This window comes from Talpa europaea (genome assembly GCF_964194135.1).
Source record: "Talpa europaea genome assembly, chromosome: 2".
Lineage (NCBI taxonomy): Eukaryota > Metazoa > Chordata > Mammalia > Eulipotyphla > Talpidae > Talpa > Talpa europaea.
The window spans coordinates 14,832,350-14,848,096 of record NC_140068.1 but is presented as its reverse complement, the minus strand read 5'-3'; the positions used below and the strand labels follow the sequence as shown (position 1 = coordinate 14,848,096).

At 37.5% G+C, this 15,747-nt stretch overlaps 1 protein-coding gene across 2 annotated transcripts in view; it reads left to right on the top strand.

Annotated features, from left to right (window-relative positions):
* Window positions 1-524: 524 nt before the first annotated feature.
* Window positions 525-15,747, top strand: part of GRM1 (glutamate metabotropic receptor 1) — a gene marked incomplete at both ends in the record, with an annotated part of 363,299 nt that continues 348,076 nt past the window's right edge. The window contains one exon of one of the 2 annotated variants that reach the window (XM_084229060.1): window positions 525-1,239. In XM_084229060.1, the coding sequence (XP_084085186.1) occupies window positions 540-1,239 (700 nt within the window). The remainder of the gene's footprint in view (window positions 1,240-15,747) is intronic. The other variant, XM_084229061.1, reaches the window with a different exon arrangement.

Here is a 15,747-nt window from a genome sequence, read left to right as displayed (position 1 = left end):
CAGCTGTAAGAGGGGGCTAGTTGGCGGGACCTCAAGACCGATGGGGACTTTCGGGGCAAGACTCGCCACCTTCCGTCTTGACCAGAGATGCCTCCTGATCCCTCCTGTCAACAGAATGATGTGCTGAATGAAGTGGACCAGGCAACTATTAACATCGCTGACCTTAGAGTTTTGACACAGGTCCTCTTAACGAAGCTTTGATTTTTGTCTTTTGTTTGCAGCGTCCAGCTCACCGCTGCTACCACGACGCCCACTGCAGCGTTGATGAGTTTACCTTGATGCTCAGGCGAAGACAGGGTCTCGAACCCCCCTAGAAACGCCTGTAGGGCGTGGACGTGGTCGTGGAGGACCAGGAGGAGGAGGCGGAGCAGCGGGACTCAGTGGTGTGGAGGGCGAAGGCGTTGGACTGGCCGTGCTGGCTGGCGGGACCGAGCCGGGAGAGGCGGGAGTGAAGCGTCTCCGCGGGGCGCGCCCGGAGCCGGCGGACGGGACCCGGCTGCGAACCCAGCTGGTCGGCTGTGGAGCGCGTCCTCAGCACCATGGTCAGCCTCCTCTGGGTTTTCTTCCCAGCGATCTTTTGGGAGATGGCCCTGCTCCCCAGAAGCCCGGGCAGGAAAGTGGTCCTGGCGGGAGCCTCCTCCCAGCGCTCGGTGGCCAGAATGGACGGAGATGTCATCATTGGGGCCCTTTTCTCAGTTCACCACCAGCCTCCGGCCGAAAAGGTGCCGGAGAGGAAGTGTGGGGAGATCAGGGAGCAGTATGGCATCCAGAGGGTGGAGGCCATGTTCCACACCTTGGATAAGATCAACGCGGACCCGGTCCTTCTGCCCAACATCACCCTGGGCAGCGAGATCCGGGACTCCTGCTGGCACTCCTCCGTGGCTCTGGAGCAGAGCATCGAGTTCATCAGGGACTCTCTGATTTCCATTCGAGATGAGAAGGATGGGCTCAACCGGTGCCTGCCTGATGGCCAGCCCCTCCCCCCAGGCAGGACTAAGAAGCCCATTGCAGGCGTCATTGGCCCGGGCTCCAGCTCCGTAGCTATTCAAGTGCAAAACCTGCTCCAGCTCTTTGACATCCCCCAGATCGCTTATTCTGCCACAAGCATCGACCTGAGTGACAAAACTTTGTACAAATACTTCCTGAGGGTTGTCCCTTCTGACACTTTGCAGGCAAGGGCGATGCTTGATATAGTCAAGCGTTACAATTGGACCTATGTCTCTGCAGTCCACACAGAAGGTAGGCATTGCATTTGGGTAAGAAAAGTGCTAAAGTAGCCAGGGCAATGCGTGGTGTACACTCGGGACCATAGTATCGTCCTATTTATTTCTAGCACTGTGGGGAAAGTCTTTACCCTTCTCAGTACACGCCCACCCAGGGATTGCCTTTTATTCTTATTCTCTTATAATTATAGTGTAGGAAAACTATGTCCCATGGAGTTTTCTGGGGATAGTAGGAGCCAAAAACAAAAACAAAAAACAAAAAACGAGGAAAACAAAACCAAACTCCCCACAGTGTCCAATTGCAGTTTTAGATTTATATATTTGCTGTCATATTTTGAGTTTGTTTTGTTACACCCAAGGTGATGTACTACCCTTAAGTGACTGGCTATGATTTTCCTACTTTAATAGACTAATCCAATGTGAGTGATTAGGGAAAAAAAAAAAATCACCCCCCCGCCCCTTAATTGGACTTGAAAGTTTTATCTTATCTTGAACAGCTGGCCTTTCAAGGTGCTTCTTTGTCCTAGTTTGCCTTTTCTTCCACATCCAAAAGTTACCTGGAAATGTTGGATTAATGCGGTCATCTTCCTCAATATAATTTAAGTTTGGAGTGCCTTAGTTACAAAGGAAAAATAAATTATTTTTTTCCTGCTACATATGTTAAAATTGTCCAGCTGCCCTCACTTCCTGCCAAGAATTATCTTGTTTTATGACAAACCACACTGTTGCCCCCTTGGATTTGAGTTTGTGTTTCCAATCTTTTCTTCTAACACAATGATTTTGGTCACTGGATTTATAGCTAGATCAATAATAAATTACTAATAAAAATAGTAGACATCAAGTTTAAAACAACTTTTAAAAATGGAATAGATTTACTTGAGGTTAAAAACTTTGGTTTTCACAAAGTTTTACAGACATGAATTAGCCAAAAATTCTTATATAAAATTTTCTTTTTACTTTCTTCATCTATAGAGTCCTTCATTATTTTGATGAAGAAACTGAGAACCTTCTTATAAATTGGTATCTAGGACAATTCATGTGTGTATGCTGGCATAGGAAACAGAATTTTGAGAGTGTTGCTATATTTATATTTCTTAATATCAGCTTGTTAAAAGAAAGGCCATAGACATGATGTGACATTCTTTGCACAATATTCAGTTACTGGTGTAGGATCTGATTATAGAAATTAATATGCATTCTTATTGAAGTGGTTATATGGTTATAGTGAAAACTGATGCTTTATTTTTTAAAGAGATCAGGGACTACAGGAAAAACAGATTATGTAGAATTATGCATTACAATTTCAGACTTTGTTTTTTGGGGAAAAAACTTTCTTCTGTGATATTGTACCTTCTAACAACTGACTCATGTCTTTAAATCTTGGTGTTTAACAGTGAACTGCATATTTCTTTTCCAACAACATTTTATATTACTTTAAGACACAAATTTAAGATCAGATGTTAATCCCTTATATTTTAATGTTAATCTATTTTAGTATTTAATATAGTTTCCTCTAGTGTTTAGATGGAATGTCATGAAAATACATATTAGAAAATATGTTCTTTATCAGGATTAAAGAGAGCTCTCTAACAGGAATGGTAATATATAAATTTAAAATGATTTATTTAAATATTTAATAATGCAAATAATTTCCCCTCCATTTAGCTAAGATATTAGATATTAGAAATATCATTTCCTCCTTGAAAAGGAGTAATGTCTTACCATTTTACACAGTAGTTTTAGTTTCCGTATTTTATTATAATTTCACATTTGGGGTGTGAAGAGTAGAGAAAAGACCCTCTCCCCTCTTTAATCTGTTTTCCAGTTGTTTTACTTTGCTAGAAATAATTGAATGTAGTGAATTGCTTTCTGACAGAATTATGGTTCTGAAAAATTCATTGGACATGAGTTTGCCAATTTTGTTGGCACAGGGTTCATATTAAAATTTTACCCTTGTATTAGTTTAGATCACTTTGTTTCCTGTCTATCTCCTGACTGGTGTTGTGTAGCAGAGATAATATCCCTATACTTTTTTTTTTAAATATCTCTATATCTTTATAGTAATTGTTTCCAGGCTAGATTGTGTTCATGGAACAGTATCATAGTTAACTTTGGTATCTATTTTAGTGCCAAGAGATTTAGTACCAAGAGATTACACCATTCACCTTCCTTCTCAAAGAGAATGTTGCTTCTCTTATTAGACATAATATTTGTGGAAACTAAATTGCTTTTATTTTCTGTCTGCAAAGAAATATGACAGTATCCTTTGTAGAGGCTCCAAATAAAAATGCGTTTTTCCTAAGGTTCTGCCCTCCTACTTCTCAGGAACTCATGGTGTACTGGCCTGCAGGCACTTTCTTGCATCATTTAGTAATTTTCCTGCCTTCAGACTGATGAGGTCACCTACTGGTGACAGTTCCCTGTCAAAAAGCAGCGAAGACCACATATCAGTGTTGTCTCTGCCATCTGGGTACTATTCACGAGGGAAGCCAGTTTGTCTGGATATTAGCAATTTGGAGCTTAGACCTGGTCACTGCTAGTGACCTCCACCTCTCCTTCCCAAATTAACCATTTTTAGTTTATTTATAGTACCATTTCTTTTATTAAAAGTTAGCCTAGTAGAGGTAGCATCAAGACTGCTAGGTGACTAGACTAGTGCACCTTCATTTCTATGGTGAACATAGACTTTAGAATCATAGATGGGCATTGTATCCTCAATGTCCCAATTGTTTTTAAATTCCCTTATTTCATTTTACATAGAAGTTAAGCTTGGTGTTTTCTTCTTCATTTTTTTTAATCAGCTAGAATTCAGTTCTTCAATCTTGACACACTTTTAAATCTTCTCTCACATCATTTGTGCCACAATGGTTCTCTGAGAGTGACAACTGTCAGCTCATCTGACAGAAGAGATTCAGTGCAAATGAAGTTACTGGCACAAGGCTCTATGGAAATGTTTTAGGATTGATTCCTGAGAGGGATATTGAAATAGGATCTGTCAAGGGGTGGCTACACAAGCAACAGAGGTGTATTCACAAGTAAAACAGCTCACCTGGAATGTATGTCTTTAAATATGCGGAGCATAGAATACAAAGATAGCCACTTCTGTGAGGAGTATCTTGGCCAGGGATACTGTATTCCATCCTTCTGATAAAATGTAGGTTCCCCATCAAAAACCAAATCAATACTTCAAAAGGTTGTAGAAAATAATACTTAAAAAATAATTCCAGTTGCTTAAACTAAAAGTGTGGAAAAAGTGAGGTAAAGAATTTTCATTGTGGTAATAAACTTTAAAGTTTTTTTTTGGAGAGGCTACATTTTCCTTTGTTTTAAGGCTTTCTTCCTTAGAACTTTTTCTTGTGGCATCAGGTGAGTATGATAAGATGAGTTTATGATAAAGGGTTAAGTAAAGCTGCTTTTCTTTTGAAAATATGCACTATAAGGAGATCTTTTGTTTACAGCTATATTTTAATTGTGGTGCATCTTTTTTTAGTACTTGCTTATGTTTTATATGAAATTGGCCTCTTTGAGCTTCTTTTCAAAATCTGATCTTTTTCTTTGTAGAGACGTCTTTTTCCTTTGATGTAAAATTTACTTGCATAATCTAAGGAAAATCCTCCTGTCATAAGTACATCAGCTGGCTATTACTTTAATGCAATTAAATTTAAGCATTTTATTTCTTTTTTTAAAGATTTACTTCATTTATTTATGCATATAAGACCTGGGGTGTAGGTCAGAGATACGGGGCAGGGTGGTGAGAGGATTCACTAGAGACAGAGTGGGGAGCACAACAGGCAGATCTACTGAAATACACTGCTGAGGGGAGCAGCAGGGGAGGCAGGAAAAGTCTGCTGTGCCATATGAGTTAGCTCCCGGCAGCTTCATAGTGCTGAGACTTAACCCCTTGCACACCAGGAAGGCCCCTAAGAATTTTTTTTTTAAAGATTTATTTATATAAGAACCAGGGTACAGGCCAGATGCACTAGAGGGTGAGAGGACTCACCAGAGTCAGAGCAGGGAACAGAACAGGCAGACTGATGAAATACACTGCTGAGGGGAGCAGTGGGCGCAATAGGAGAGGTCTGCTGTGCCATGTGGGACTCTTGCCAGCTGGCCAGGATCAAACTGGTGCTTCAGAGGCTGCGGACAACTTCACAGTGCTGTGCTCAACCGCCTGTACCACCAGGGGAGGCCCAGAAATTTATTTTTAATAGATACTGTATTTTGTATTTGCACCAGCAACATGTCTTTTTAAATCTTGTGTCCAACCTATTACACTCTAAGCTATTTTAGTATTTTTTTTTAAACAAAATAAGCAATGGGAGTAGCTTGAAATGTTATTTAGGTCAATCAGTTAAAGATGCTTGAACACCATTACTTCATCTTTGCCAAAGTAGTACCCTTGTGCTTTAAGTTTCCTAGTTGTGATTAGGGTTTCTAATGAGAATGGGAGAATAGAGGACTTAAATTCAGAAGCCAGATTTCACCCTAATGGTCAGTTTTTCCTATATAGTGATTCAACTACCTGAAATTTCCATCCGTTCTCTACTGACTACTGGGAGTCATTCAAAACAATTCAAATTCCTCTTTCATGTGATATTTGTCATCAATGAATTCTCTCTTTATACCATTCCTCATCATTTCTTTCACTCATATTTTCTAGTTCTTAATTCCCTCATCTTCATATACAACTCAAGTAGACCTTAGATAAATTGTATAATACTCAAAAGTCTTAAAAAATATATATGCTTCTACTAAGTCAGAGTTCCTTCTTCTTATGCTGTTAATACTGTTGTTGCATTTGTCATTAATATTATTTCCAAGAGTAGAATTTTGTTTTTTTTTTCCTCTTAAGTATAAAGTTATTAGCCTAAATCTGCCTTACAAGTTTAGGATTTTGATCAGTTAATTGATTTTAGTAGCCCATTTTTGTGTTCAGGATTTAATTATGTATATTGAAACTAAGATGTGGGGTCATGTAAAAGTCCACAGCCCCTCGCCAGCAAACTGGCTGGTTGGTATTCTTTTATTCTTGTTGGTATTCTTCCCTACTATATGCTGTATCACTTATAGTACCAGATAAATAGATAAAATATAAGTAGTTTAAATGGAAAGTCATCAAAACAGACATTGTGGCTTTTTTAAAAACCAGAAACCACATATAAAATGCATATTGAAAAAAAGATATTTGAAGACTTGGTCTCAGCTGCTAAGTACCTTGCAGTCTAAAGGGATTACACTTTGAACACATGTAAAACAAGAAAAAAATGAAAAATTGTAGTATAGATATTTAGAAACATGAGTTTATATGCATTCAGGGAGCCTTGAAAGAAAATATTGGTGAGTATAATTTGCTGGAAAAAAGCTAGAGCAATGAGAATTTTGATTAGTTTTTTAAATATGGCATTTGTAAAAGTTAGAAGCAATAGTAAGAATGTTTCCATGGGGGATAAAGTAAGCAGAGCCACTTAACTGGAGTGGATAGTGTGGGGCATGAACAAATATTAAAGAAAGAAATTTAAATGTAGATTTTTACATTTTGTGATTCTGTAACTCATTATTCATATGAAGGAAAACCAGTAGAGACTCTTGAAGTATGTCTCAAAGAGCTTTGATATCAAGAATGATATGTAGAGATTGTGACTCAAAGACATTAAAACAAAGCAAATTCTTAATGAAATGTATAGGGGAGTTGCATTGGAAGAGGAGAGGGAAAACTGTTAAAAAAAAAAAAGCTAATTATTGAAGTATTCCAGGCACCAGACTGTTAAAATAACTGATACAAATAAAAACTACTCTAAATGGAAGCCATTGAGTAGGGATGAAAAAAAGCAGAAGTTACCTCAGGTTTTGTAATCATGGAGGACCAGCAGAATGTGGTATAATTAACAGGTCTGTGATGAGTGATTTTCTCTTTAGGTTTGATAGCAGGTATACTATACTAGATTTAATAAGTTCAGTTTGATGTGAATTTTGGCTGAGCCCATGAGTTATTAGCAAGAGTAGGTGAGTGGACAAAAGAAGGGCTCGGGAGAGTTTTGAGGTACTCTATTTGAGATTTAAAAAAAAAAAAGTAAGCACATCCAAGTAAAACTTTGCATACTCAGAACTCAATTCTTCAGGTACCTAACCTGGATTCTGGAGAACTGGCCTTTCTAAACTCTAGCCTTTCACATTTGAAACATTTTACAAGGTGTACTTTGCAAGCTTTATTAATATTTCTCTGATTTTTTACAGATAGACTGCTGACTTCTAATAGACCCTTTGAATACACACAGTAAACATTATGAATGTCAGTTGTTATGTGTGCTGGGATACAGTGGTAATCTTTAAGCCTGTTGAAAATATAAAGCCATTTATTCTTAACACAAATGGTCCCAGATTGTCATATTTTTGAGTTTTAATTTTTGTTGTTTTTTCTTATTTTGGTCAGATTTATTAAATCTATTTTCTAAGTTATTTCATCAATATTCCTATACTAACTAGACTTACTACATTTATTTTTTAACTTATTTAATCAGACTGGATACTCTGTACAAAAGATAAGGTGACATATAAAAGTAAAAGGAGACACCTTGATTATTTTGGGAAAGCTTGACTTCTTTATTCTCCTGTCATACCATCAATTGTTTTGTGACTTCATTTGCCTTAGAACAAATTTTATAGAAGCTAACTTGTACAGGCTAGATGGTGGCAGCTACTTCTATTTTATGTTTCTGTCTTGTGGGTTGGCAGTTGCCATTCCTTTTCAGATACTAAAGTATTCTTTCTAGTGATTTATGGAACTGATACATACAATGACTATTTAATACATTTTTAATAACTTTCTGAAAGAGACTGGAATGGTGTCATCCTAAAGAGATTTATCAGAAGCCAAAATTTCAGCATGCCCTGTAGTAAGACCACAGAAGACTGGGAAATCACAATCAAAGGCAAAATAGTTTAGTGAGCACCTACAACCATTGACAGAACAACTTATAATGGGTGCTATTCTGATTTTAGATTGGAAGCAACATCTCAGTATGAGAAAGTACTCAGTTTTCAGAGGAGACATAGTTGAAAACCAGAGTCCAGCTCGGACATGAAGCTTTGTCAAAATTATGTGGCTGTCTTATCATTCAAAGAGTAAATATACATAGAAACATTTATGTAGTTTATGTGTTCAAGTTCTAGTTACCTTCCATACTTAATTGTTCTTTATGGATGTCTCCTGTGATGTTTATAACATCCAATCCAACTATGTTAGTCCCAACTTTGCTGCTGTTTTTTAGCTGTCACTGAAACCTCATTCTCAACTGCTGATCGTTTTCCTTTTAATATCATCTCTTTCATGCTTTTGAGAGATTCCTATATAAATGTGTGTGCCCCTAGAGAGCAATCCTTATAGTTTAATGACTTCTGTGTCCTTCACCTTCACTTAGCAACCCACCCACTCTGATCACTTCTGACCTTGACACTGCAGCAACTGTTCTGTTTCTGAATTCGTTAATGCCAGTAAGCTTCTGAACAACAGAAGTCTCTTCTCTTCAATTTTTCTCATTCCCAATTCAACTGTCCCCCACATATCCCAGAGAAATCTGGATCAATCCACTTTCTTACTTGATCTGATTTCTCCCTTGGATCTGAGCAACCCTAACTCCATATTAGTGTTTATAACCATCTTGTAATAAAGCTGCTTTCTCAAGGAAAATGAATTACTAACTTAGAGTGGGTGTCCACATTAAGCTCTAGTTGGAAAAATTATAAGTTTGTCAATTTTTCCCAACTCCTCTTTGGTGAAGAAAAATTAAGAACAGAAAGAAACACCTTTAAAAAATTGAATTATTTTTATGAATGTAATTCTGAGTTACAGCATTGTATATGTTTTAGGGGTAAAGGTTCACACTTCTTCTAATGTATATTATCATACGATGCCCACCACCAAAGCACCAATAATTCTCCATCTTAGTGCATTGGGCAACCTCTCCCTTTTGCTTCCTCTCTCCACCCAGTTGCAGTTCTGGAGTCAGGTTTTGAGGGTTTGTTTTGCTTTAGTTTTGTCTGTTACTTTGTACCCTTTTATTTTTTTTATTTATTTTTATTTTTTAATTTTTTTTAATTTTTTTTATAGAGGCATGTTTTATTTTTATTTATTTATTTGTTTGTTTGTTCGTTTTTTGTTTATACATGCACTGGGTACAGTCAGAAGCGCGGGAGGGTGAGAGAATTCACCAGAGTCAGAGCGGGGAGCAGAGCAGGCAGAAGGACCGAAGTACACTGCTGAGGGGAGCAGCAGGCGGCAGGAGAGGTCTGCGCGCCATGTGGGACCCTCCTCTGGTGGCCGGGGAGCAGCCGGGGATCGAACCGGCGCCGCAGAGGTCGCCGGCAGCTTCTCAACCCAGCGCTCAACCGCTGCGCCACCGGGGAGGCCCCCTTTGTACCCTTTTAAAAAATACAGTAAGAAAGGATTCACCCCTGTGAGAACTGTGGTCAAGTGTAAGAGAAAGCTCTGTGGTCAACAAGTCACTAGGGGTGGTATGTATTGAATAAGGTTGAGAAAATCAGAAAAAAGATGATTAAGATTGGATTCCAGGAGTCAGGGATCAGGTTGACCCAAAGGGTTTATGGAGATATCCATGGCTTAGACAGCCATTAGGGTAAAATGCATACGATACTCCTTTAAGTTTATTGTGCAGATGAGATAAGATAGTACTGGGTGTGCAACTAAATATATGTATGATGCCATTATTGTTGCCAGACTCCTTAACCTGAAATGAAAAGGTGTCCTTTGTGTAGGCGAGCCTATGTGAAGTAAATACAAGAATGTCCTGGGATGAGGATATGAAACTAAAGAGAGAAGAGTATCTAGAAGACTTGTTAACTTTGAGGATCATATTCACCTTCTCATTCTCTATCTTCATAACATTTGCAAGCACAGCCTGTGGTCCTAAGCAAAAGCCCTTGGTTGGACAGCTTGTGCTAGGGCAAATGCTAGATACTCTGTGGTGCTCTAACACATTTTATGATTTGTACTTTATAAAGGGTAAAAAAAATAAAAGGTAGTACAAAAAGATCAATAAACGAATATGTTCAAGGGGAGAAACTGTTTACAGTAGAATTTAACAGGTGATATGAGGATATTAAAACAGTGACAACTATAATAAAAAATATTCCCTTTTCCTGGATAAGTAAGTACACTGCTATTTTCACTTTTTGGTCAACTTAAATTCTGTTGGTGAAGAAGTGCTCAGATATTAAATGAATATTTAGTGAGTACCTTCTCTACACCAGGCTCACTGTTATAGTTATCAATTTCCAGATATAGATGAACTATAATTCCTCTATCAGGAAGTCACATACAGTGATTACCATTCAGTTTGATAAATGCAACCATACGAGCAGGTTATGAAACAAGGTGGTAACAGAGATGTGCGACTAGCTCTCTCTGGACCAGGGAAGAAATGAAGGCAAACTCAGAGAAGTCTCCCAAAGGAGGTGACATTTTTCCCACCTTGATTAATAGATAATGACACCTAACATTTTGTAAGATTAAGGTTGACTTGATTTATTTATAAATTCCAAAATAATTGCTTCCATTATATTCGCTAACACCTCTATCCTATCATATAATTACCATTTTTTTTTGTTGAGAACATTTAAGAATTACCTTCTCAGCAATACTGAAACATCTAATACATATTATTAACTACAATCCACAAACTTATTGATCTTATGACTATAAATTAATCTTATAACTGTACATACCTTTTGACCAACATCTGCCCCCTAACGATGACAACCTCTGCCCCCTAACGATGACAACCACCAGTGATTCTTTGAGTTTGTCTTTCCTAGATTTCACAGAATAAGTATCATGCAGTGTTTGAATATTTGTCTTTCTCTGTCTGGCTTATTTCATTTCGCATAATGCCCTCAAGGTTTATCCAAGTTTCACAAATAGCAAGATTTTCGTCTTTCTGCGACTGAGTAACATCCACTGTATGTGTACATGCATGGGTGTGTGTGTTTCTATATATATATTTTTATATATACATATTTATATATGCCATATCTTCTTTATCCGTTCATCCATTGATGGACACTCAGATTGTTTCCATATCCTGGCTATTGTTTGTAATTCAACAGTGAACACTGGAGTGCAGATATCGCTATGATACTGTGATTTCAACTTTGGAAATATACCCAGAAGCAGGTTTGCTAGCCCACATGGTGGCTGTGGTTTTGCTTTTTTGGATGAACTTTCAAACTGTTTTTCACAGTGGCTGTACCATCTTGCATTCCCATCAGTAATACACAAGGATTCCCCTTTCTCCATATCCTTCCAAACACTTGTTTTCTCTTGTCTTTTTGATGATTGCCATTCTAAACTGGTGTGAGGTGATATCTCATTGTGGCTTTGATGTGCATTTCAGTAATGACTATGATTTTGAGCAAGCTTCCATGCACCATTTGCATGTCTTCTATGGAAAACTGTTCTGTGCTTCTGCCCATTTATTAATCAGGTTGTTCATTTACTTGTTATTTAGTTATATGAGCTCCTTATACATTTTGTAAATTAACCTCTTTTCAAACAAATATATGGGTTGAAAATGTTTTCTCCCATTCAAATTGCCTTTTCATCATGCTTATTTATTTTTTTGCTGTGCGGAAGCTTTTCAGTGTGACATTTTCTCATATATTTTTGCTTTTTTTGTCTTTGTTTTTGGTGTCACATTGAAGAAATCACTGCCAAGAGCATTTTCAAGGAGCTTTCCCCCTATGTTTTCTTCTAGTACTTTTATGGTTTCAAGACTTGAATGTAACTTGTTAGTCCCTTTTGAGTTCACTCTTGGTGGTGGTGTAAAATGTAGGTCTGATTTCTTTCTTCTAATGTGTTTTTCCAGCTTATCTAAAACAATTTATTAAAGAGATTGTCCTTTCCCCCATGAGTATTCTTGACTCCCTTGTCAAATATTGGTTGAGTATATGTGCAGGGCTTTTTTTTCTGACCTCTGACTCTGTTCTATTGGTCTATATCTCAATCTTATGCCAGCACCACACAATTGATTACAATAGCTTTGTAGTATAGTTTGAAATTAAGATGTATAGTACTTCCATCTTCTTCATATATAGGATTACTTTTGGATATTTAGGGTCTATTGTGGTTCTATACAAATATTAGAATTGCTTTTTTCTGTTTCTGTGAAAATTGTCCCTAGAATATTATATTGATTCTATAGATTATATTGATTCTATAGATGGTGTTAATATGAACATTTTAACAATATGAATTCTTCCTGCCCATGAACAGGGATAGCTTTCTATCTGTGTCTTACAATTTCTTTCATCAAAGTCTTGTAGTTTTCATTGTATAGATCTTTCAACTCCTTGGTTAGATTTATTCCTAAGTATTTCGTTGTTTTGATGCTATTATGAATAGGATTGCTTTCTTTAATTCTTTTTGTAAATGCTTTGTTGTTAGTGTATAGATACCACGATGGTTTTCCGTATGCTGATTTTGTGCTCTATAACCTTATTGAATTCATTAATTAGTCCTAGCAAGGTTTGGGTGTGAAATCATAGGGTCTTTTATATGTAAGGTCATACCATATGCAAAAAACAATTATATTTTTTCCTTTCCTAGTTGGATATATTTTATTTATTTTTGGATGTATTTTATTTATTTCCAGGACTATGTTGAATAGGAGTGACACAGGAGGTAAGACTTGAAGTGCACTCCATAAAAGAATAAGAGGATGATGCCAAGGAAAGAGTATGAGTTGAAGTACTCATGCAGAAGACAAAGTACACTCAGATAACTAAATATCATTAATTCCAGAAAAAGAATAGGGATGGATCAAACTATGGAAAGAAACTCCTAGGTTTGTGAAGGGGCATGCTTATCAAGCTAAGGAATTTAGCCAGTGAGCCAGTGAGGGATTTTAATCAGGGAGGAAACATGATCAGATTTAGGTTTCAGAAAGGGCACCTGAAAGCTTTGGAGAGGACTGATTTAGAAAGGAGTCAGCTGGAGTATTGAAAGACTTTGACAATAGTCTCTAAGCTGTCACAACCTGTCTAGATACTGTTTTATGAGATTTAAAAAAAATCTTTTTTTTTTCTCTCTCTGTCTGTCCTGATGACATGTCTGACTTTGAGATTTTTCTTGCCAGAGTTGTTTCATTCAGCATATATTAAGCTCTTACCTAATGCCACCCACTGTAATAGACCCTTTGGATTGGCAATTTTCTGTGCTCATGAAAACAGACCCACTATTCAAAAAAGATAGTGTACTATCTTTTGGGACTGGAAAGTGAGAGATATCAAAAGAAAGTGAATCCTCACTAAGGCTGCATTGCCAACCCTTTCTCCACCTTCATACCTTGACTCCAGAATTGTTGTCATTTTCTCTGGTCAGGGAGAAACTGCTCCTGCACCACAGATCTCTAAGTCAAAACAACAGGATTTGAGATAACAGTCTACCTTTGGTAACTTTTCCAATATGCAAAAGTTCTTCCTCTCCAGTTACCCCCAGGACAGGGAATAAAATCTGCCCACAGATTTTAGCTCTACAGATGAATTTTTACATAGGTGTGCACCCATGTCACCATCTCCCATATTCAGACATAGACCAGCACTCCAGAAAGTTCTCTTGTGTCCATGCTCTCATTTGTAAAAGATATATTGAAGATCCTTCAAATGTGTGCTTTCCTTTCTTCCACTTATCAGGTATAACGTTTCCTCATGTAAAAAATTGTGTGTGTGTGTGAGTATGGCTACTTAATTTTTGGAATCCTTTCAACCCCAAAGTTCCTTTATTCTGAGTGGATGAAAAAAGAGAGTCAGAAGGAAACTAAGTTTCTATACAAAGACTTTTAGTTCTAAGCACCATGACCAAGTAGGATTTTAAAATTAAATTGAGAAAGGTAAATTCCACTTTGGGTGGATTGAAAGTAAAACTATTAGCTTTAGTCTTCTAAAAAAGGAAAGAGAAGATAGTTTTACTTTCAGGTTGATGATGTCAGACTGATTTTTACCCAGAAAAGCTGGGTCTTCAGTACATGCTGCCCAAAGTCATCTATTAATCACATTTTGTGAGTTGTTCATTGAAACTTTTTCCAAAGTTCTGTTGTCAAGATTTTGTAAACTAGCTGGATTTCAATCATGGATACATAGGAAGATGTGCACTGAAGTAGGAAATTTTTGTTTGGATTTGCTGTTATTTATTTTTTTAATTAAAAATGGAAATGTTTTTAAAGTTTAAAAAGAAAAGAAGAAATAATATTGGAAGCTAAGACACAAGTTGGCTGGCCATTGATGGTTGGTGGAATGGTAGAGAAAAGGCCAATTTAATCAAGAGATGATGAGAACTTTACTAAAGGCAGTGCCACTGGGAATGGAAAAGAGAGAATGGGTTTGATGGTCATTTAATATGGAGATGCAGGTATAGTGGCTGATTGGATATGAGGAGAAAGGAGAAAGAGAAGTTTAGAATGATTCCCAGGTTTCCAATTTATACAACTAAACAGAGCATGAAAGAGAAAGCACAGACTGAAAAAATATGTTTTAGACTGGTTGAATTTCAAGTATTTATAGAAAAATGAACTTTAGAGATCCCTCCGACCGAAGATCTACAGGTTGCGGTAGAGCTGATATTTGACAGAGAATAGTTGTGGTTAAAAGCGTGAGAGTAGATGAGATTGACAGAGGAGAGGAGGTAGGGTGAAAAGAGAACAGGGCCAAGGGCAAAACACTCAGGACAGTGAAAATAAGAAAGAGGATTCAGGAAAAGGATGGGGAAGGAACTTTTCATAAGTAGAAGGAGAAAGTGGAGGAACCAGGAAATAGGAGTGCCAAAGCAGGTAAGACGAAGCACACTCCATAAAGAATAAGAAGATGATGCCAACGAATGAGTATGAGTTGAAGTACCAGGAAAAAAACCAGACCTCATGGAAGCCAAGGAGGTGTTTCAAAAAGGGAGTAGAAACCAACATCACAGAGTTGACAGGACAATGGGGATTACAGAAAGACTGCTTTGTACCAGTAGTCTCCTCTTCTTGCAAGCTTCTGTCTGTCAAGGATCTCTTAATTTCTAAGCCCATTGCAAGAGCAGAGACCAGGAAGAAGGGGAGGATGCAAAGACACCACATTGATCCTAAAGATTCAGAAGGAAAGGTAAGAGAGGATGGTAGCTAGACAGAGCTGTATTGCTAAATGAAAACATTTCTAGGATGATAAAGGCTTAGCAACTTTAAAAGATGAGGGAAAAGGGTGACAGAAAGGTAAGTGTGTAATTTGAAAGGAAATTATTATTTCCATGTTTATTGCAAAGCTATTTACTATAGCTTAATTATAGAAACAATGTAAATGTCCCAGAACAGATGAGTGGATCAAGATGTGGTACATATACACAATGGAATACTACTCAGCGATCAAAAAAGATAAACTTATGCCATTTGTGGCAATGTGGATGGAGCTGGAAGGGATAATGCTAAGTGAAATAATTTAGAAGGGAAAAGATAAATGGCAGATGGCATCAATAATGTGG